The sequence below is a fragment of the Pelophylax lessonae genome (assembly GCF_965119305.1).
Source record: "Pelophylax lessonae genome assembly, chromosome: 9".
Classification (NCBI taxonomy): Eukaryota; Metazoa; Chordata; class Amphibia; order Anura; family Ranidae; genus Pelophylax; species Pelophylax lessonae.
Window position 1 is genome coordinate 250,350,281 of NC_138776.1, and position 22,022 is coordinate 250,372,302.

Sequence of the window (22,022 nt, forward strand, 5' to 3'; positions counted from 1 at the left end):
GGAATTGGGACTAAATCTTGGCTGGGGCACTGGGCAGGTGAGGACCCCCAGGCAAGTGGAGCCCCCGGGCAACTGCCCAGCGTGCCCATTCGGTAAGATGGCCCTGCCTCCTCTCTCCTATGCTCCTCCCTTCTCCCTGTCCCCCACTCTTCTGGACATAGGAGTTTCTGAGTTAGAAAGTCCAAAAGCAGTTCATCAGAAGGGTTGGTAACATAGCAACATAAATCTGGCCTTAGTAAATGTTGAGAGCTAAGAGGATTAATCCCATAGAGCAGCTTCTTAGTTGGAAGCTCCAAGACTCCACCAATTGAATTATGCATTGCATTGCACGTCCGATAATAGACCTTATGGGAAGAAGACTTCCTAGCTGTTAACTAAACCACAAGGAATGATACTTTAGAGATGACCTTGTCCTTCAGAACCTGGTCTTGAACAGCCACGCCTCAGGATGGCTGAAACAGTCCTTGGGATAGAAAATCCTGAGGATTTGACAGAGCCTATGGATCGTTTGCCAGCAGTCTTACCAGATCAGTGTACTTGTGTACTTCACCAGGTCAGGGGAGGAAAGACAAAAATTAGTGTGTACTGATCCCATAGAGCCACCTGAGAATTCACTGTTTCTGATAGAGAAGTGATCCCCAACCTTAGTCCTCAAGTACCCATGTTTTTGGAATTTCCCTTAGATAAAATATCTCTCATAAATACCAAGCCATTGATTTAAAGTACATGTGCAAGGTGCAGGAAATCCTGAAAATATGACCTGTTGGAGGTACGGAGGACGAGGTTTGGAAACACTGTGCTAGAGCAGTGGTCTCCAAACTGTGGTCGCTGGGGCACTATTCCTCCCACTGACACCGAGAATGGGGCACTTGTCCTCCCAGTGACACCGATGATGAGGCATTATTCCTGCATCTAATGCCAATAATGGGACATTGTTTACTGCCATTGACACCAGGACATTTTCTACTCACACTGGCCACAATCCGACTTCCCCAAAGTCTGAAGGACAGTAATCTGGCCCTTTGTTTGGAGACCCCTGTGTTAGAGGATCTCTGTACATGGAGACAAACCTGTCCAGTTTGTTGTGGAACCTGAAGACCAAGAGAGCTACATCGGACTACCCCCCATTAAAGGCACAGGTCTTGGAATGCTTCCAGGTGTAGGGAGTACTCCCTGGGGTCCAGGTGATGCCAGCTGAGGAAGTCTGCTCGTCAATTGCGTATGGCGGGTATGTACACAGTGGACGAAGATGGAACGTAAAGTTCTGGCCAGGAGAAGTGGCTGCTGGTGATGTCTTACCGGTTCGCTTATTGGTTTCCCAGTGCATCCTGGGATACCTTATACCTGCAATACCTCTAAAACAAAGTGAAGATAACCCTGAATAAAAGCTGCAGGTGCTGTTAGCGAGCATTGCCATAGACTTCTATGGAGGCTTTGGAGACGCTTTGGAGACGCTTTGAAGCACCAAGAAAGCAACATGGGGGACATTTTTTGAAAGCGAAGCAAACACAAAGTGTGAACAGGACTGTAAGGTAAGCGTTTTATGTAGTGAAAGGCGCTTTGATTGGCATTTAGAGTGCTTTAAAAAAGCCTGTCCAATGCCACATTTTAAAGCAAGTGTAAACGAGCCCTTAGGGGAAGACAGGGGAGCTTTCCCACTGTAGTATCATTGATAACAAGTATCCCTCAAAAGTCATGCAGATCGAATGCATCGAGCACAAGGGTTCCACAGAGCAGCACTTGAACCAAAGTGCCCTATGCCTATTTACAGACAAGAGATGAGAGAGGAAATAGTTTTTCTTCTGGAAGCTTCCTAACACTTTAACCAGTTGCCAACCGCCGCAAGTACATATACTGCGGCGGTCAGCCCCGGCCAGGCAAATTGACGTATCGGTACGTCACTAGCCTATGAGCCAATAGCGGGCGAGCGCGCGCCCCCGAAGGTGCGCTACCTCCCTGGCTCGTTCCGCGTGTGTGACCGGCCGACCCGATGTCCGCCGGTCACTCGCGATCCTCCGCCGTGAAGGGAGAAAGGCAGGCGGCTGATGTAAACAAAGCCGCCTGTCATTCTTCCCTGTGTAAGAATGGAGATCAGACGGTTCTACTATGTAGGACCGTTGATCTCTGTTCTTACACCAGTAGCGAAAACAATCACAGTTAGAATCACGCCCCTAGAGACACACTTAACCCTTCCTTCCCCAATAAAGTTAACCCCTTCCCTGCCAGTGTCATTTTTACAGTAACAGTGCATATGTATAGCACTGATTACTGTAGTAATGTCACTGGTAACCCCAAAAGTGTCAAAAATGTCAGTCAAGGGTCCGATCTGTCCGCCGCAATGTCGCAGTCCCGCAAAAAAAAAAAATCGCAGATCGCCGCCATTACTCGTTAACAAAAAAAACAACAAAAATGAAAAAAATCTTTCCCTTAGTTAGTAAACACAATAACTTTTGCGCAAACCAATCAAAATACGCTTATTTTTTTATCAAGCATATGAAGCGGAAAACAAATTGGCCAAAAAATGTTAAAAAAATTTTGATTTTTACATTTTTTTGGGGGGGAATTTCATATAAAAAAAATGTGAAAAATATTGTTATTTTTGCAAAATTGTCGCTCTTTTTTGTTTTATAGCGCGTGATCAAAAAATCGCACAGGTGATCAAATACCACCAAAAAAAAGCTCTGTTTGTGGGGAAAAAAAGGACGTCAAATTTGTTTGGGTACAGCGTCGCACAACTGCGCAATTGTCCGTTAAAGTCACACAGTGCCGAATCGCAAAATACCCCCTGGTCAGGAAGGGGGTAAAATCTTCAAGGGCTTAAGTGGTTAAAGTGATAAACCCTCCATTTTTAAACCAGTGGATGTAATTACTGAGTGTGCAGCTTCTTTATCTTTTATTCTATGCCTCTGTTCCCTTGTAATCTGGTGCCATGACCTCCGCCCCAGGTTTCCCGTTTCAAGGTGGCTCCTTTCACTTGCAGCATCCTAAGGAGCCACCCTTGCATACAGGGACCATAGTTGTGTCTCCCTACACTGTGTGTATCAACAGAAACACACAGCCCAGTAGCCTGAGACAGCAAGGCACTCCGCTGCGCCCCCCCCCTTCTCCAACCTAACTATCCACCGTTAACTCTTTCCTGACTGGAAGTTTAGGGAAGCACCAGAGAGGCTTCCAGTTCTTCATTCATCCGGAAGGAATCTACAAATAGGCATTGATAGTAGAGAAATCTTCCAAGCTAAAAAAAAAAAGATGTCCACTCCCATGGGGACACTAGAAAATGGAGGCGCTCTGGTTGTGGGTGGGGCTATCCTGTATTGGCCAATGGCTTTTTTGTTGCCAGCGTTCGTTCCAGTCTCTGAATTCCTGTGTCCCTCAAAGAACGATGGAGAAATATACACTCACCGGCCACTCTTTTAGGTACACCAGATCAATTGCTTGGTAGCGCAAATTGCTAATCAGCCAGTAACTTAAAGAGTAGTTCCACCCATTTTAATAACTTGGATTACATAGATGTATGTAATCCCCTTTAAAAACTACTTTTACCAATGGAAACTTTTCTTTTTTTTGCTAGGAAATACCTTTTTTTCTTCTTTATTCATCCTCTCCTCACTTCCGGGTCCGGCCGCCGATCGGCGATTACGTCATTCGGCGATTCGCAAGGGCTTCTGGGATGTATCTCATGGGATGAAATATCGCATAATTACACAGGTGTCCTGAGCTGTACTCGTATGTATTGGATTGAGTCCGTGCTTTGCCCCGCCTCCTCTCAGTGAGCTGTACTCGGATGTATTGGATTGAGTCCGTGCTTTGCCCCGCCTCCTCTCAGTGAGCTGTACTCGGATGTATTGGATTGAGTCCGTGCTTCCCCCCGCCTCCGCCCCGCCTCCTCTCAGTGAGCTGTACTCGGATGTATTGGATTGAGTCCGTGCTCTGCCCCACCTCTGCCCCGCCTCCTCTCAGTGAGCTGTACTCGGATGTATTGGATTGAGTCCGTGCTCTGCCCCACCTCTGCCCCGCCTCCACTCAGTGAGCTGTACTCGGATGTATTGGATTGAGTCCGTGCTTCGCCCCGCCTCCTCTCAGTGAGCTGTACTCGGATGTATTGGATTGAGTCCGTGCTCTGCCCCACCTCTGCCCCGCCTCCTCTCAGTGAGCTGTACTCGGATGTATTGGATTGAGTCCGTGCTTCGCCCCGCCTCCTCTCAGTGAGCTGTACTCGGATGTATTGGATTGAGTCCGTGCTTCGCCCCGCCTCCTCTCAGTGAGCTGTACTAGGATGTATTGGATTGAGTCCGTGCTCTGCCCCACCTCCGCCCGCCTCCTCTCAGTGAGCTGTACTCGGATGTATTGGATTGAGTCCGTGCTTCCCCCCGCCTCCGCCCCGCCTCCTCTCAGTGAGCTGTACTCGGATGTATTGGATTGAGTCCGTGCTCTGCCCCACCTCTGCCCCGCCTCCTCTCAGTGAGCTGTACTCGGATGTATTGGATTGAGTCCGTGCTCTGCCCCACCTCTGCCCCGCCTCCACTCAGTGAGCTGTACTCGGATGTATTGGATTGAGTCCGTGCTTCGCCCCGCCTCCTCTCAGTGAGCTGTACTCGGATGTATTGGATTGAGTCCGTGCTCTGCCCCACCTCTGCCCCGCCTCCTCTCAGTGAGCTGTACTCGGATGTATTGGATTGAGTCCGTGCTTCGCCCCGCCTCCTCTCAGTGAGCTGTACTCGGATGTATTGGATTGAGTCCGTGCTTCGCCCCGCCTCCTCTCAGTGAGCTGTACTAGGATGTATTGGATTGAGTCCGTGCTCTGCCCCACCTCCGCCCGCCTCCTCTCAGTGAGCTGTACTCGGATGTATTGAGTCCGTGCTCTGCCCCACCTCCGCCCCGCCTCCTCTCAGTGAGCTGTACTGGGATGTATTGGATTGAGTCCGTGCTTCGCCCCGCCTCCTCTCAGTGAGCTGTACTCGGATGTATTGGATTGAGTCCGTGCTTCGCCCCGCCTCCTCTCAGTGAGCTGTACTAGGATGTATTGGATTGAGTCCGTGCTCTGCCCCACCTCCGCCCGCCTCCTCTCAGTGAGCTGTACTCGGATGTATTGAGTCCGTGCTCTGCCCCACCTCTGCCCCGCCTCCTCTCAGTGAGCTGTACTCGGATGTATTGGATTGAGTCCGTGCTTCGCCCCGCCTCCGCCCCGCCTCCTCTCAGTGAGCTGTACTCGGATGTATTGGATTGAGTCCGTGCTCTGCCCCACCTCCGCCCCGCCTCCACTCAGTGAGCTGTACTCGGATGTATTGGATTGAGTCCGTGCTTCGCCCCGCCTCCTCTCAGTGAGCTGTACTCGGATGTATTGGATTGAGTCCGTGCTTCGCCCCGCCTCCTCTCAGTGAGCTGCACTCGGATGTATTGGATTGAGTCCGTGCTCTGCCCCACCTCCGCCCCGCCTCCTCTCAGTGAGCTGTACTCGGATGTATTGGATTGAGTCTGTGCTTCGCCCCGCCTCCGCCCCGCCTCCTCTCAGTGAGCTGTACTCGGATGTATTGGATTGATTCCGTGCTCCGCCCCACCTCTGCCCCGCCTCCTCTCAGTGAGCTGTACTCGGATGTATTGGATTAAGTCCGTGCTCCGCCCCGCCTCCGCTCAGTGAGCGAGGACTGAAAGCATTATATCCTCACTGAGCTCTGAGAGGAGGCGGGCGGAGGCGGGGCGGAGCACGGACTCAATCCAATACATCTGAGTACAGCTCACTGAGAGGAGGCGGGGCGGAGGCGAGGCGGGGCGGAGCACGGACTCAATCCAATACATCCGAGTACAGGTCACTGAGAGGAGGCGGGGCAGAGCACGGACTCAATCCAATACATCCGAGTACAGCTCACTGAGAGGAGGCGGAGCGGAGCACGGACTCAATCCAATACATCTGAGTACAGCTCACTGAGAGGAGGCGGGGTGGAGGCGGAGCAGAGCACAGACTCAATCCAATACATCCGAGTACAGCTCACTGAGAGGAGCGGGGCAGAGGTGGGGCGAAGCACGGCCTCAATCCAAAACATACGAGTACAGCTCAGGACACCTGTGTAATAATGCGAGATTTCACCCCATGAGATACATCCCAGCAGCCCTTGCGAATCGCCGAATGACGTAATCGCCGATCGGCGGCCGGACCCGGAAGTGAGGAGAGGATGAATAAAGAAGAAAAAAAGGTATTTCCTAGCAAAAAAATAAAAAGTTTCCAAGTTTCCATTGGTAAAAATAGTTTTAAAGGGGATTACATACATCTAAAGTTACTAAAATGGGTGGAACTCCACTTTAATGCATTTAGGCATCTAGACGTGGTGAAAGCAACTTGCCGAAGTTCAAACCGAGCATCAGAATGGGGAAGAAAGGGGATTTAAGTGACTTTGAAGGTGGCATGGTTGTTGGTGTCAGACGGGCTGGTCTGAGTATTTCAAAAACTGCTGATCTACTGGGATTTTCACACAAAACCATCTCTCGGGTTTACAGAGAATGGTGGGGAAAAGAGAAAATATCCAGTGAGCGGCAGTTGTGGAGGAAAATGCCTTGTGGAGCTCAGAAGAGAATGGACAGACTGGTTCTAGATGATAGAAAGATAACAGTAACTCAAATACCCACTCGTTACACCCAAGGTATGCAGAATACCATCTCTGAACGCATAACACACCCAACCTTGAAGCAGATGGGCTACGGCAGAAGAAGACCACACCGGGTGCCACTCCTGTCCTCTAAGATCAGGAAACTTAAGTGCACCTGTTCAATTGCTTGGTAGCGCAAATTTCTAATCAACCAATCACATGGCAGCAACTCAATGCATTTAAGCAGGCCACAGACTCACCAAAATTGGACAATAAGATTGGGGAAACGTTGGCTGGTCTGAGGAGTCTCAATTTCAGCTGCGACATTCAGATGGTTGGGTCAGAATTTGGCATAAACCACAAGCATTATCCATCCTGCCTTGTATCAAGGGTTCAGGCTGGTGGTGGTGCTGTAATGGTGTGGGGGATATTTTCTTGGCACATTTTGGGCCCCTTAGTACCAATAAACGCCACGGCCTACCTGAGTATTGTTGCTGACCATGTCCATCCCTTTATGACTACAGTGTCCCCATCTTCTGATGGCTCCTTCCAGCAGGCTAATGCACCATGTCACAAAGCTCCAATCATCTCACCACTGGTTTCTTCAACATGACAATGAGGTCACTGAACTCCAATAGCCTCCACACTCACCAGATCCAGTCACTGTACTCCAATGGCCTTCACACTCACCAGATCCAGTCACTGTCCTCCACACTCACCAGATCTGGTCACTCTACTCCAATGGCCTCCACACTCACCAGATCCAGTCACTGTCCTCCACACTCACCAGATCTGGTCACTGTACTCCAATGGCATCCATACTCACCAAATCCAGTCACTGTCCTCCACACTCACCAGATCCAGTCACTGTACTCCACACTTACCAGATCTGGTCACTGTACTCCACTGGCCTCCACACTCACCAGATCCAGTCACTGTACTCCAATGGCCTTCACACTCACCAGATCCAGTCACTGTCCTCCACACTCACCAGATCTGGTCACTGTACTCCAATGGCCTCCACACTCACCAGATCCAGTCACTGTCCTCCACACTCACCAGATCTGGTCACTGTACTCCAATGGCATCCACACTCACCAGATCCAGTCACTGTCCTCCACACTCACCAGATCTGGTCACTGTACTCCACTGGCCTCCACACTCACCAGATTCAGTCACTGTACTCCACACTCACCAGATCTGGTCACTGTACTCCACTGGCCTCCACACTCACCAGATCCAGTCACTGTACTCCAATGGCCTTCACACTCACCAGATCCACTCACTGTCCTCCACACTCACCAGATCTGGTCACTGTACTCCAATGGCCTTCACACTCACCAGATCCAGTCACTGTCCTCCACACTCACCAGATCTGGTCACTGTACTCCAATGGCCTCCACACTCACCAGATCCAGTCACTGTCCTCCACACTCACCAGATCTGGTCACTGTACTCCAATGGCATCCACACTCACCAGATCCAGTCACTGTCCTCCACACTCACCAGATCCAGTCACTGTACTCCACACTTACCAGATCTGGTCACTGTACTCCACTGGCCTCCACACTCACCAGATCCAGTCACTGTACTCCAATGGCCTTCACACTCACCAGATCCAGTCACTGTCCTCCACACTCACCAGATCTGGTCACTGTACTCCAATGGCATCCACACTCACCAGATCCAGTCACTGTCCTCCACACTCACCAGATCTGGTCACTGTACTCCAATGGCATCCACACTCACCAGATCCAGTCACTGTACTCCAATGGCCTTCACACTCACCAGATCCACTCACTGTCCTCCACACTCACCAGATCCAGTCACTGTCCTCCACACTCACCAGATCCAGTCACTGTACTCCAATGGCCTCCACACTCACCAGATCCAGTCACTGTCCTCCACACTCACCAGATCCGGTCACTGTCCTCCACACTCACCAGATCCGGTCACTGTACTCCAATGGCCTCCACACTCACCAGATCGCCATCCAATAGAGGATGTGGTGGAATGGGAGATTCCCATCATGGATGTGCAGCTGACAAATCTGCAGCAACTGTGTGATGTCATCATATCACTATGGAGGAAAATCTCTGAGGAACGTTTCCAACACCTTGTTATATCTATGCCATTAAGAATGAAGGCAGTTCTGAAGGCAAAAGGGGGTCCAATCCGCTACTAGCAAAGTGTCCCTAATAAAGTGTCTGGTGAGTGTATAATATAATAATCAGAAGCACAATAAAGAATAATAATAGTATAGTTATGGATCTATTTGCAGCTCCCAGCCCCACCCCCCACCTCCACCATCATTATCCCCATTACTGCCCCTCATCCATGACCCCCCCACAATGATCTCCCATCACACAATACAGAACCACATCAGCACTGACCAGCTGCCAGCCTCCTCTCTATCATCAGCCGCAACAGGAAGTGAACGTTCTATTTCCGGCCTGTGGCTCCAGCATTTCCTTTGTTTGCGTTCCTTGGTTACCTGGCAACGCGCCCCCAGCCAGGGCTGAGCGTCTGCGCAGGGAAGACACGGTGTTCCGTGAGAATTACCTACCCGTGTTTTTCTCACGGAACACCGGGGTCTCTATGGCAACCAGGAAGTAGCTGGGCGGTGGTGGAACGCACATTGCGGAAGTGTTGGAGCCACAGGGCGGAAGTGAGAGGAGAGCTTCCGGTTGTGGAGGAGAATAATGATAATAGAGAGGAGACAGGCAGCTGGTTACAGCTAACAATGTATGACAGTAACCATATTCTATTCATTGTTATTACTGGGACTTGGACTGTATTATTATCACTGGTATGGGTATTATTATGGGTTGTTATACTGCAATGTAGAAAGTGGGCACTCCTGAGAACTGCATGTATTATCTTCAGTACATAAAGCTGATTTGTTATGAGCCCAGTAACAGAGCTGGGGCATGAATTACTCAACTTGGAGGCATCCTGTTTATTAGTTTTGAAAGGTCATGTGACATAGAAGTGACATTATCATTGGCCTTTTCCTGTGTTTTTACAATTGCAGAGGCGTCACCATGGTTGGCCCCACCCATGAGGAGCAGAGTCCATTGAAAGCTTCATCACTGAGGATGGAGAAGGAGCGGATTCACATGACAGAGGAGATATTAAACCTGACACTTGAGATCATCTACCTGCTGACCGGAGAGGTGAGGAGGATTCTGGGAGGTCACATGACATCACTCTTATCTCTATTAATAAAACACAGAGCTGACCAGAGAGGTGAGGAGGATTCTAGGAGGTCACATGACATCACTCTTATCTCTATTAATAAAACACAGACCTGACCGGAGAGGTGAGGAGGATTCTGGGAGGTCACATGACATCACTCTTATCTCTATTAATAAAACACAGACCTGACCGGAGAGGTGAGGAGGATTCTGGGAGGTCACATGACATCACTCTTATCTCTATTAATAAAACACAGACCTGACCGGAGAGGTGAGGAGGATTCTGGGAGGTCACATGACATCACTCTTATCTCTATTAATAAAACACAGACCTGACCGGAGAGGTGAGGAGGATTCTGGGAGGTCACATGACATCACTCTTATCTCTATTAATAAAACACAGACCTGACCGGAGAGGTGAGGAGGATTCTGGGAGGTCACATGACATCACTCTTATCTCTATTAATAAAACACAGACCTGACCGGAGAGGTGAGGAGGATTCTGGGAGGTCACATGACATCACGCATCTTTATTAATAAAACACAGACCTGACCAGAGAGGTGAGGAGGATTCTGGGAGGTCACATGACATCACTCTTATCTCTATTAATAAAACACAGACCTGACCGGAGAGGTGAGGAGGATTCTGGGAGGTCACATGACATCACTCTTATCTCTATTAATAAAACACAGACCTGACCGGAGAGGTGAGGAGGATTCTGGGAGGTCACATGACATCACGCATCTTTATTAATAAAACACAGACCTGACCAGAGAGGTGAGGAGGATTCTGGGAGGTCACATGACATCACTCTTATCTCTATTAATAAAACACAGACCTGACCAGAGAGGTGAGGAGGATTCTGGGAGGTCACATGACATCACTCTTATCACTATTAATAAAACACAGACCTGACCAGAGAGGTGAGGAGGATTCTGGGAGGTCACATGACATCACTCTTATCTCTATTAATAAAACACAGACCTGACCGGAGAGGTGAGGAGGATTCTGGGAGGTCACATGACATCACTCTTATCTCTATTAATAAAACACAGACCTGACCAGAGAGGTGAGGAGGATTCTGGGAGGTCACATGACATCACTCTTATCACTATTAATAAAACACAGACCTGACCAGAGAGGTGAGGAGGATTCTGGGAGGTCACATGACATCACTCTTATCACTATTAATAAAACACAGACCTGACCAGAGAGGTGAGGAGGATTCTGGGAGGTCACATGACATCACTCTTATCTCTATTAATAAAACACAGACCTGACCGGAGAGGCGAGGAGGGAATGGGAATGCTGCAATGTGTGTAATTATGTATTACCTTTTTTTAGAATTTCGGACCATTGAAGAAATCTGGTGAACGAGTATCTCTTCTCAATAGCAGCCATCCCCGTACTTTAGAGGGATTGCACAAAGTCATGGATCCTCCACCTCCCTCCTTGAACCCAGAGATAGACAACACGAAGATTCTAAAAGTCACCCAGAAGATCATTGAGTTGCTGACGGGAGAGGTGAGCGGTGCCGGGAATTCTGGGACATTATCCAGTAACAGACAAGGGATGTGTCTGGATGGTGACTGTATCATTGTGTGTGTCAGGTTCCTATAAGGTGTCAGGATGTCACTGTCTATTTCTCCATGGAGGAGTGGGAGTATATAGAAGGACACAAGGACCTCTACAAGGACGTCATCATGGAGAAGCGGCCGCCCCTCACATCACCGGGTAACAGGAGACATTAATTTCTTGTATTGAGGATCCCCCTAGATACACACATCCTCTGATATAAAGACATAGAAACAATGTATTCAGTCAGTGTGTGTGTTTCCTACAGATGGATCCAGTAACAGAAATCCCCCAGAGAGATGTCCCCGTCCTCTGTATTCCCGGGACTCCACACAGGAGGATTACAACAATCCCCCCGATTGTTATGTAAGTCCTTTTGGGGATTTTCCCCGAATCATAAAGTGAATGTATACTGCGTGACTTGCACAGCCACTGTAATGATTTTGTATACCATTTTTTCATCTAGGATGATGAGGATAATGATGACGATGATGATGATGTCATTGTCATCAAAGTTGAAGATATATACGATAAGCGAATGTACGGGAGGGATTACAAATCTTTTAAGGAGGAAGAACTTCCTGCAGAGCTAACGAAAGGTAAGAAAATGAATAAAGCTAATAGGAGAACTCTCTCTGCTTTTCTGGATTTTCTTATATGACAGCACTGGTGGTTGGCTTTTGGCTGCTCAGACACCCAGTGATGTCTCAAGTTGCAAGGGGACGAAATCCTTAGTCCTGTCTGCATTAAAACGGAACTAAACCCTCTTACCGTTTTCAGCCAAGGAAGCTGCTATCTGTTTGATTTTCAACTGCCCTGAAGCTGCACATGTGATCAGTGATGACACTGGTCATTTGATGTTTTGACAGTTTGGTTGAGAGCACAACCAATGTGACAGTTAGATTCCTGACATGTGTCGGGAATGTAACTGTTTTTTGAAACTGTTAAAAGCTATGAGTTTATTTAGGCTTGAAGCACTTGCTGACCTTGCTACAGTACATATATTACATTGGGGCGGCACATGCAGACTGAACATGTATGTCATGTGCCTGCTCCAAGTTTAGGAGTGCGCAGTTACCGGTATTCGGGGCTCGGTGAGCATGTGATTGCTATGCGATCACATGATCACAATATCAACAAAGCTGTTATGAATTAATTTATTCATTCATAACAGCTGTGCTTCCTATGCTTTTATTGGTCCACAGCTATCACATGGTACTTGGGCCAGTCACAGCACCCTGTACCATATTATTAGCTGTAGCCAATCACAGATCACTAGTGATCACAGCTGCCATGAATGTAACCCATTCATGACAATTGAAAACATTGCTGTTACAATGATCTTCATTGTAACAGCAAACAGAGTGTAAAAAAAGAAAAAATCCCTGACCACACCCCCATAGTTGTAAAGTGTAACTGTGGTGACACTAAACTACTCTGATAAAAGCATGTAAAAAAAAAAAAAGAAGAGTGGGAGGGACAACTATATACTTTACTGGATATCTTTACTGATATGGACTGGGTAATGTGTTAGAGTCTATACTGATATGGACTGGGTAATGTGTTAGGATCTATACTGGTATGGACTGGGTAATGTTTTAGGATCTATACTGATATAGACTGGGTAATGTGTTAGGATCTATACTGGTATGGACTGGGTAATGTGTTAGTATCTATACTGATATGGACTGGGTAATGTGTTAGGATCTATACTGGTATGGACTGGGTAATGTGTTAGGATCTATACTGGTATGGACTGGGTAATGTGTTAGGATCTATACTGGTATGGACTGGGTAATGTGTTAGGATCTATACTGGTATGGACTGGGTAATGTGTTAGGATCTATACTGATATGGACTGGGTAATGTGTTAGGATCTATACTGGTATGGACTGGGTAATGTGTTAGGATCTATACTGATATGGACTGGGTAATGTGTTAGGATCTATACTGGTATGGACTGGGTAATGTGTTAGGATCTATACTGATATGGACTGGGTAATGTGTTAGGATCTATACTGGTATGGACTGGGTAATGTGTTAGGATCTATACTGATATGGACTGGGTAATGTGTTAGGATCTATACTGGTATAGACTAGGTAATGTGTTAGGAAGGAAAGGATGCCACATCGTTTGATGGAAATTAATATTTTCACCCTACAGAGGGCTGAATTCAAAGACACCCCGAAAATCAAGTAAAAAAATGATGCAGCCGGCGAGTCCATTTTGCTGAAATTTCATTGCAGCAACTCAAAATGATACTCAGTAGTGTGTATGGCCCCCACGTGCTTGTATGCATGCCTGACAACATCGGGGCATGCTCCTAATGAGACGACGGATGGTGTCCTGGGGTATTTCCTCCCAGATCTGGACCAGGGCATCACTGAGCTCCTGAACAGACTGTGCAACCTGGCAGCATCGGATGGACCGAAACATAATGTCCCTGAGGTATTCCATTAGATTTAGATCAGGCAAGCATGGGGGCCATTCAATGATTACAATTCCTTCATCCTCCAGGAACTGGCTGCATACTCTCACTACATGAGGCTGGGTATTGTCGTGCACCAGAAGGAATCCAGTAGGGTCTGACAATGTGTCCAAGGATTTCATCCCGATACCTAATGGCAGTCAGGGTGCCATTGTCTAACCTGTAGAGGTCTGTGTGTCCCTCCATTGATACGCCTCCCCAGACCATCACTGACCTACCACCCAACTGGTCATGCTGAATGATGTTACAGGCAGCATAATGTTCTCCACGGCTTCACCAGACCCTTTCACGTCTGTTACATGTGCTCAGGGTGAACCTGCTCTCATCTGTGAAAAGCACAGGGTGCCAGTGGTGGACCTGCCAATTCTGGTGTTCAATGGCAAATGCTAATCGAGCTCCATGGTGCCGGGCAGTGAGCACAGGGCCCACTAGAGGACATCGGGCCCTCAGGCCACCCTCATGAAGTCTGTTTCTGATTGTTTGGTCAGAGACATTCACACCAGTGGCCTGCTGGAGGTCATTTTGTAGGGCTCTGTCAGTGCTCATCCTGTTCCTCCTTGCACAAAGGAGAATATACCGGTCCTGCTGTTGGGTTAAGGACCTTCTACGGCCCTGTCCAGCTCTCCTAGAGTATCTGCCTGTCTCCTGAATTCTCCTCCATGCTCTTGAGACTGTGCTGGGAGACACAGCAAACCTTCTGGCAATGGCACGTATTGATGTGCCATCCTGGAGGAGTTGGACTGCCTGTGCAACCTCTATAGAGTCCAGGTATTGCCTCATGCCAGTAGTGACACTGACCCTAGCCAAATGCAAAAGTAGTGAAAAACAGTCAGAAAAGAGGAGTAGGGAAAATGTCAGTGGTCTTGGATTCCCAAACCTTAAAATCCCAGTCTACAATTACCTGCAGATCAGACACTTCCTGTCAAGATCTCAGGGACTTTCGAACTGGTGCAGAGCCTATACCCCCGATGAACTACTCTGTAGCAAAAACGAACAAAAACCCCAAGGCCACCTGATCTCATCCGTCTACTCCATCCTTTTCGCCTTACTTAACTCGAAAAGGAATAAAACGAGCCTTCAATGGGAAAGGGACCTAGCACTGGACCTCTCTGAAAGCGATTGGGAACTATTTACTTTCACATCCACAAGGGTTCCACAAATGTTTCTGCCCAAGAAAATGGTGTCAAAATATATACAAAATGGTATAGGACCCCTGACAAACTACACAAAATCTCTACAGACCTCTCCCATAATTGCTGGCGCTGTTCTCAACAGAAGGGAACTTTACTGCATATTTGGTGGGATTGTCCTCTCATTCAACCTTTCTGGAGGGATGTACATTCCCACATCTCCCGTATCACCACCTTTACCCCTGACTTCACCCCGGCACAATACTTTCTTCATTACACCTCTCTGCCCCAGGCCTCTTATAAAAAATCTCTCATCCTTCACCTCATAAATGCAGCCGAAATGTGTGTCCCTTGTCATTGGCTATCCGTCTCCCCCTCTCCATTGCAGACTGGCCTAAGCGCGTCCAACGGGTCGCCGACATGGAAGACCTTATTCACCAAGCCAAAGACACCCCTGACAAATTCTATAATACTTGGGCCCCCTGGTTGGACTTCATGTATTCTGAAGAATACCATAAGCTAATTACATACTCGCCATAGTATCCTTCCACAACCACAATAATCTTCACTTATCACGCCTAACTATTGGCCCCCCTTCTTTCTCACCTCCTTTCACTCCCCCCTTTTTTTTCTCTCCCTTTTCCCCTCCCCACTTTCCCCTTGCCCCTTCAACCCCTATGCAGATTCCCCCCTGCTGCACCTCCCCATCCCCTACCGGCTCAACCCGGTATTTGAACAATCCTCGGTAGAGTTACCCAAGTTCCCCCCCTTCCCTTGCTCCCTATAAATATTGCCATTTCTATGTACCCTACACGAAAATTATCAAATACCACCCCAAGCCACCAACCTTTCCTAAGAACAACCCAACCTAGTTTACAGCAGCCTTTTCCCGCTTTGTCCCGAATCTTTTCCCCTGGAGTGAGATGGATTATGCTTTATTGTTTTTTTGTCTTCTTCTGGATTAACTATGAGTAAAGGATATGCAAACTGTATATATATTAATGCCCATGGTTTTGGAATGTCCGACAATACGGATGTGATGGCCAGGTGTTTGCTTATTTCTTACTCAGTCTGTTTCTTGTTTTATTTAATCTTCTCTTACTTATGGTATGTTGTCCTCAAATCACATATTCATCCGCTAAGCAAATCCAGTATTGTCCTGCTGCAATCTGCTCCTCCGCACCCACCACCTGGATCCTGTGCTGCCTTTTTCTTCCATGATGCCATCAGGAGGGGGCTGCCTCTTCTGGGTTCAGGCAACTGCCCCATGATGATGCGCAGCCAGGCCCACCCTCCTCCTGCTTCCATGAATAAAAGCTGATGCCTCCGGAGATGTATGACGTGCATAGCCCATGAGGCATCTGGAGCACAGCACATCATTTTTTTAATATGCAAAAATGGAGGCGGGGGGAGGGGGGGGTGACTCCGAAACATGCAAAAGAAAAAAAAAAAGGTGTGTGTGGGTGGTTTCATTGTCAGGGTGATAAGGATGTGGAACTCTCTTCCAAATCAGTGGTGTCAAAAAGAAGTATTGATAGTTTTGGAAGACTCTTGGGCTTGCATCTTAGCAAACACAATATACAGGGATATGGGAAATGATTATCTACACGAACACACACTCACACAGGTTGAACTGAATGGACTATTGTCTTTATTCAACCTTACCAAATATGTAACTATGCAATACAATATGTGCTCACTGAAAATGTACTATTCTTTCCCTTCAAGATGGACAGTGTAATGGGAATAGTCTTGAGAACCACCCTGTCATATGCCTGGATAGTGAAATAGATGATGATGACTTCTCAGAGGACTATCCAGTGGATAATCCCTTTAATCCAATTCTTCATCCAGCATATCACAGCAACGATCTGTCATCCGGTCCTCCTGGGCATGGGATGTGCTTTTTCGATCAGCCACGCCCCATCACTCACCATACAGCTCGAAGTGGGGGTGAAATGTTCCAGATTTCTGAATACAACAGATACTTACCTCAGAGTGAAAAGGTTCATTTACATCGGAGAACCCAGACTGGTTCAAAGAAGTTTGAGTGTACTGAATGCGGCAAATGTTTCACTCAGACGTCCCACCTTGTGACTCACCAGAGAATACACACGGGGGAAAAGCCGCATTCATGTCCCGTGTGTGGAAAGTGTTTCAACGACAAGTCCTATCTGGTCACCCATCAGAAAATTCACACAGGAGAAAAGCCTTATTCTTGTTCAGACTGCGGGAAATCCTTTGCTAAGAGGTCCAACCTGGTGAGGCATCAAAGGATTCACACGGGGGAGAAGCCTTATTCCTGCTCTGAGTGTGGGAAGTGCTTTACATGGAAACCCTCCCTTCTCTACCACCAGATAAAGCACACTGGCGAAAAGCCTATTTCTTGTCCAAATGGTGGCGGTGTATTTCACCAAAATCACTTCTAGAAGGGCATTAAAGACCACATGATTGGAGCCACGGTGGCATTTGGCAAGAGCAGTCAACTCTTGCTCTACGTAAGATGAGTGCCCTTGACAATACGCCATGTTCTTTTTCTAAACTCAGCTTCTCTTGACCAAGATCACTGAAGACAGTAGAGCCTAAGATCGTGACCTTTAATATTCAGAGTGGTCAACGGTAACATTATAGAAACACAAAAGGCTTGTTGTGACTTTACGAACATCAAGGGAAACTGTGTAAGGTCACAAAGTGCTGCTTATATCATAAATTACCCCTTAGTACCATTATTTTTTAATAAAGCTACAGAAAGCTTAATTTTGAAGGATGCCTCTGGTGGCCAGCTGCTGGATATGTAGGGACCGCACCCAAGATAAGAGCCACAATGGCATATGGCAAGTGCAATCAACCCTTGCTCTATGTCAGGTGACTGACCCTGACCCTGCCACGTTATGTTTTTAAACTCAACTTGACCTGATTAAGATCACTGAGGAGAAAAGCCTAAGATCATGATCTGGTCATATAGTACTTTTCTTTTTTAGGAAAGCTACAGAAAGCTTGGTTTTGATGGACGGAGTGGCCAGCTGCTGGATATGTAGGGACCAGTTTGCACTTAGCTCCAGGACACTTTCTTAGACACAGACTAGCTTCTGTCCAGCCTCAATACAGGGTTACCATATGATTTCATCCTGTTTGTATCACAAACCATATTTCAAGCCCTGGACCCAAAACGCACTTGCTCTATAAGATGCTCTTAACAAATATTTTTAATTTCAAGCAAGATAGAAATCTGTACTAGGTACTCCTAACTACACACCCAAAACTTCCTTTTATATAACTCCAGTTATAGCTGATTGGGACTAAAGTAAGAAAAATTGGTTGAGTTCTCATGATGCAGCGATGATGAGAGCTTTTTCTGCTCAATAAGGAAAGAAAGGAAATCCCAAGAGCCGCACATCACACAAAACCCTCATACGAAGAATAAAGGCAGCCTCAGCCTAGACTCTGTCCAGGCTACGCCCTTGATGTGTGACGTTGGCAGGGCAAAACGCGTTGGGGCGTGACTTGGCTAGGCTGAGGCTGCTTTTACTCTTTGTACAAGGGTTTAGTGTGATGTGCGGCTCTTGGGATTTCCTTTCTTTCCTTATGCCTCGTACACACGCAACGATTATCGGCCGACCGATCAGCCGTCTTTTGTCCAGTGTTGTTGTGTTGGTTGAAATGTGCTCTAGACTGCGCACTAATTTTCTTGGCCAACAAAAACCAACTTCAGAAGTGATGTCATGTGCTGGTTTCCTTTCCGTGTGTTTTTTCTTCTCTGAGCATGCCCAGTCTTGTTCATCAGATTTTTGTCTGCCGAAATCTGTACTGACTGACGGAAAATCGGCCGTTATGTTGACGGCCAACAAAAATTTTATAGCCTGCACACCAGATTTTTTTCGGCCAAAAAGTCGGAGTCGGTTGTCGAAAGCATCATACTAACAAGCCGAAAATCGGCCGATCGGACGTTGGCTGAAAATTCACGGGCAACTATCGATGCGTGTGTACGAGGCATTATTGATTTCTATGGAGCTGAGACGAGCCCTTTCCCTGCCTGCACTCCCAGTGGTTGATAGCAGATCAGGGCCTGAAACAGGACCCTAAATTTCTTTGTATGAGCTTTCCCTGCTCCTCCATGAGCTGTTATGTCCTCTGGTGCATCCAGACACTTGTTTTTTAGGGTGTCTGGTAATGGATTGCAAACAAATTAGTTTACCAATGAAAGGGCGCTCCTTTTTAGAGTAGTCTTTTTGCTTCTTTAATTAGACCATCATTAATTAATCATCTTTAATTAGACCATCATTTTAATTGTTAGGAACTACGGTTGTCTGAAAGTAGAAACATTTTTAGAGGAGATTTTTGTAAGAAGTATGGAAATTATGTTCTCATTGAAGTAGTAACACAGAAGAAAAGTTGTATTTATGTAAAAAGTTTCTTAAGTTCAAATCCCACTCACACGGTGGTAACCTGTAGGACCCCAGATGTGACCATTATTTTAATTGTTAGGGACTACAATTGTCTGAAAGTAGAAATATTTTTTGGGAAGAGATTATTGTAGTATGGGAATTATGTTCTCATTGAAGAAGTAACACAGGACAAAAGTTATATTTATGTAAAAAGTTTCCCAAGCTCAAATCCAACTCACATGGTGGTAACCTGTAGGACTCCAGATTTGACCATCATTTTAATTGTTAGGAACTACAATTGTCTGAAAGTAGAAACATTTTTAGAGGAGATTTTTGTAAGAAGTATGGAAATTATGTTATCATTGAAGAAGTAACACAGAACAAAAGTTATATTTATGTAAAAAGTTTCTCAAGCTCAAATCCCACTCACACGGAGGTGACCTGTAGGACCCCAGATGTGACCATCATTTTAATTGTTAGGAACTACAATTGTCTGAAAGTAGAAATATTTTTTGGGAAGTGATTATTGTAAGAAGTATGGAAATTATGTTCTCATTGAAGAAGTAACGTAGGACAAAAGTTGTATTTATGTAAAAAGTTTCTCAAGCTCAAATCCCACCCACACGGAGGTGACCTGTAGGACTCCAGATTTGACCATCATTTTAGATGCTAGAACTACAGTTGTCTAAAGGAAAATATTTTTAGAGGGGATTATTGTAAGACGTATGGAAATTATGTTCTCATTGAAGAAGTAACACAGGACAAAAGTTGTATTTATGTAAAAAGTTTCTCAAGCTCAAATCCCACTCACACGAAGGTGACCTGTAGGACCCCAGATGTGAAGAACACATCCAATAGCCTGTTGATTGGACAGTGAAGGAAGAACACAGGAGCCATTCCTCTGCTCACTCTGCTCGTATGTTTTATGTATGTTTAACAAGGGGAAAGAACTTCAGCTGAGACTGATTGACTGCTAGTGGCTGGCCCTCCTTCTTCCCATCCTGGCAATATAGGGGGATAACAATCCAGGTTTAGCCAGTAGCAGCGGTGAAAATACATTTAATCTTTTCTTTTTAATGATTATGTACTGGTTTAGCGAGTCTTGTAATGAAGGTATGCCTGCCAGACAGCACAGCCAGGTCCTTTCGCCAATTAGCATCATGGCTAGGTCACTAATCTGCCCCCAGCCACCCAGTATCAGCAGCCTTCTTGATGAGGTCATCTATCTGCTCTAACCTGCTGTAATTAAGCTCCTGGTCATAGATTGACAAAATTGTAGAGCCTTGAGTGGTCATATCCATCATTTGAGTCCTGGTCAGTGCAGGGGATTTTACCAAGCTAATGCAAGGACAGAATTTATGATTTTTTTTTTTAAAGGATGTGTTTAAAAATGCAGTTTTGTATGAATACATGAATTTATGACGTGATTAAAGCGTTTGTTACCCTAAAAATTTTTTTAAAAAAGCAGGTACTGTTTCCTTAAAGCATGTTATACAGCACAGTGCTTGTGCTGTGTCATTTGGCCTTAAAAAACTTGGCTGATCCTGCCCTCTGTACACTGACCACGGTATATCATGGCTGCTGAACCCTGACACCATGGTCAGTGTACGTGGCTCCGTCATCCGCAGCCCTGCTCAATGTCTCCTATGTCCTCTCCCCCCTCCCCTCCCTGCCTCCTGTGCCTGTCTTATAGAAAAAAATATGCGATCTGTGTACCTATATGAGAGCGTCTCCCGGTGATCACGTGACCGCTCGGCTCTCTCCTCTCTTTCCCTCCTCCCTGGCTGTCAGCCAGGCAGAGAAGAGAGCCGAGGGATCAGCTGATCGCCGGGAGACGCTCTCATATAGGTACAGACCACATATTTTTTCTATAAGACAGGCACAGGAGCACTTAGTGTTATATTACAGAGGGGATTTGATTATTTCATAGTAGTGGCTTAAAAACCACTAACTGCCTGACGTTCAGCGTCTAAAATTTCAGCTATAAGCCATCATAAATGTACAAAAAATGAGGAAGGAGGAACACTAGCCCCCCAAAAGATAGTAGGACTTTATAGACAACCACTGAATTATTTCACAAAAAACCTACAATCTTAGATAGTATAAATACACACAAAATATATTAGTATAAAATTACATAAAAATCATCACAGATGATGAATACACAGCAGTACAACAATATACTCCTATACCAAAAGAACCCATGTGTGGTCCGACAATACACAGGGTCTATGTCTAGGGACCAAAATTATGGTCGACCTCCTGTGCCTGGAAAAGAACCCATGTGTGGTCCAACCCAAGGAATCGCTACGCATTTCGCTATGCAGCTTCTTCAGGGAATACCACTGGAGTTAAAAGAGCAAGAACAGGGGGCACCACAAAGTCTCCTGAGAAGGGGCTGCAGAGTTGCAGAAAGAAATGGAATTGTTCCAACCGGAACTTGCATTGCATATGTTTTCTTCCTGTTGTAGGGTTCCAGCTCTTAAAGGGTGCTGATCCAATCCCTAAGATCACAGCCTGTCCGGCTTTCTGCTACTCTGCCACCCCTTCTCGGGAGACTCTGTGGTGCCCCCTGTTCTTGCTCTTTTAACTCCAGTGGAATTCCCTGAAGAAGCTGCATAGCGAAACGCGTAGCGATTCGTTGGGTATACCTGCACATAAGAA

General features: G+C 46.6%; 1 protein-coding gene across 1 annotated transcript in view; it reads left to right on the forward strand.

Annotated features, from left to right (window-relative positions):
• Window positions 1-22,022, forward strand: part of LOC309564361 (uncharacterized protein) — a 1,000,117-nt gene that overhangs the window by 834,905 nt on the left and 143,190 nt on the right. Inside the window, exons 11-17 of the mRNA XM_082268988.1 lie at window positions 9,191-9,326; window positions 9,616-9,757; window positions 11,124-11,303; window positions 11,390-11,513; window positions 11,623-11,720; window positions 11,821-11,953; window positions 16,702-17,384. Of these exons, the coding sequence (XP_082125114.1) occupies window positions 9,191-9,326; window positions 9,616-9,757; window positions 11,124-11,303; window positions 11,390-11,513; window positions 11,623-11,720; window positions 11,821-11,953; window positions 16,702-17,384 (1,496 nt within the window). The remainder of the gene's footprint in view (window positions 1-9,190; window positions 9,327-9,615; window positions 9,758-11,123; window positions 11,304-11,389; window positions 11,514-11,622; window positions 11,721-11,820; window positions 11,954-16,701; window positions 17,385-22,022) is intronic.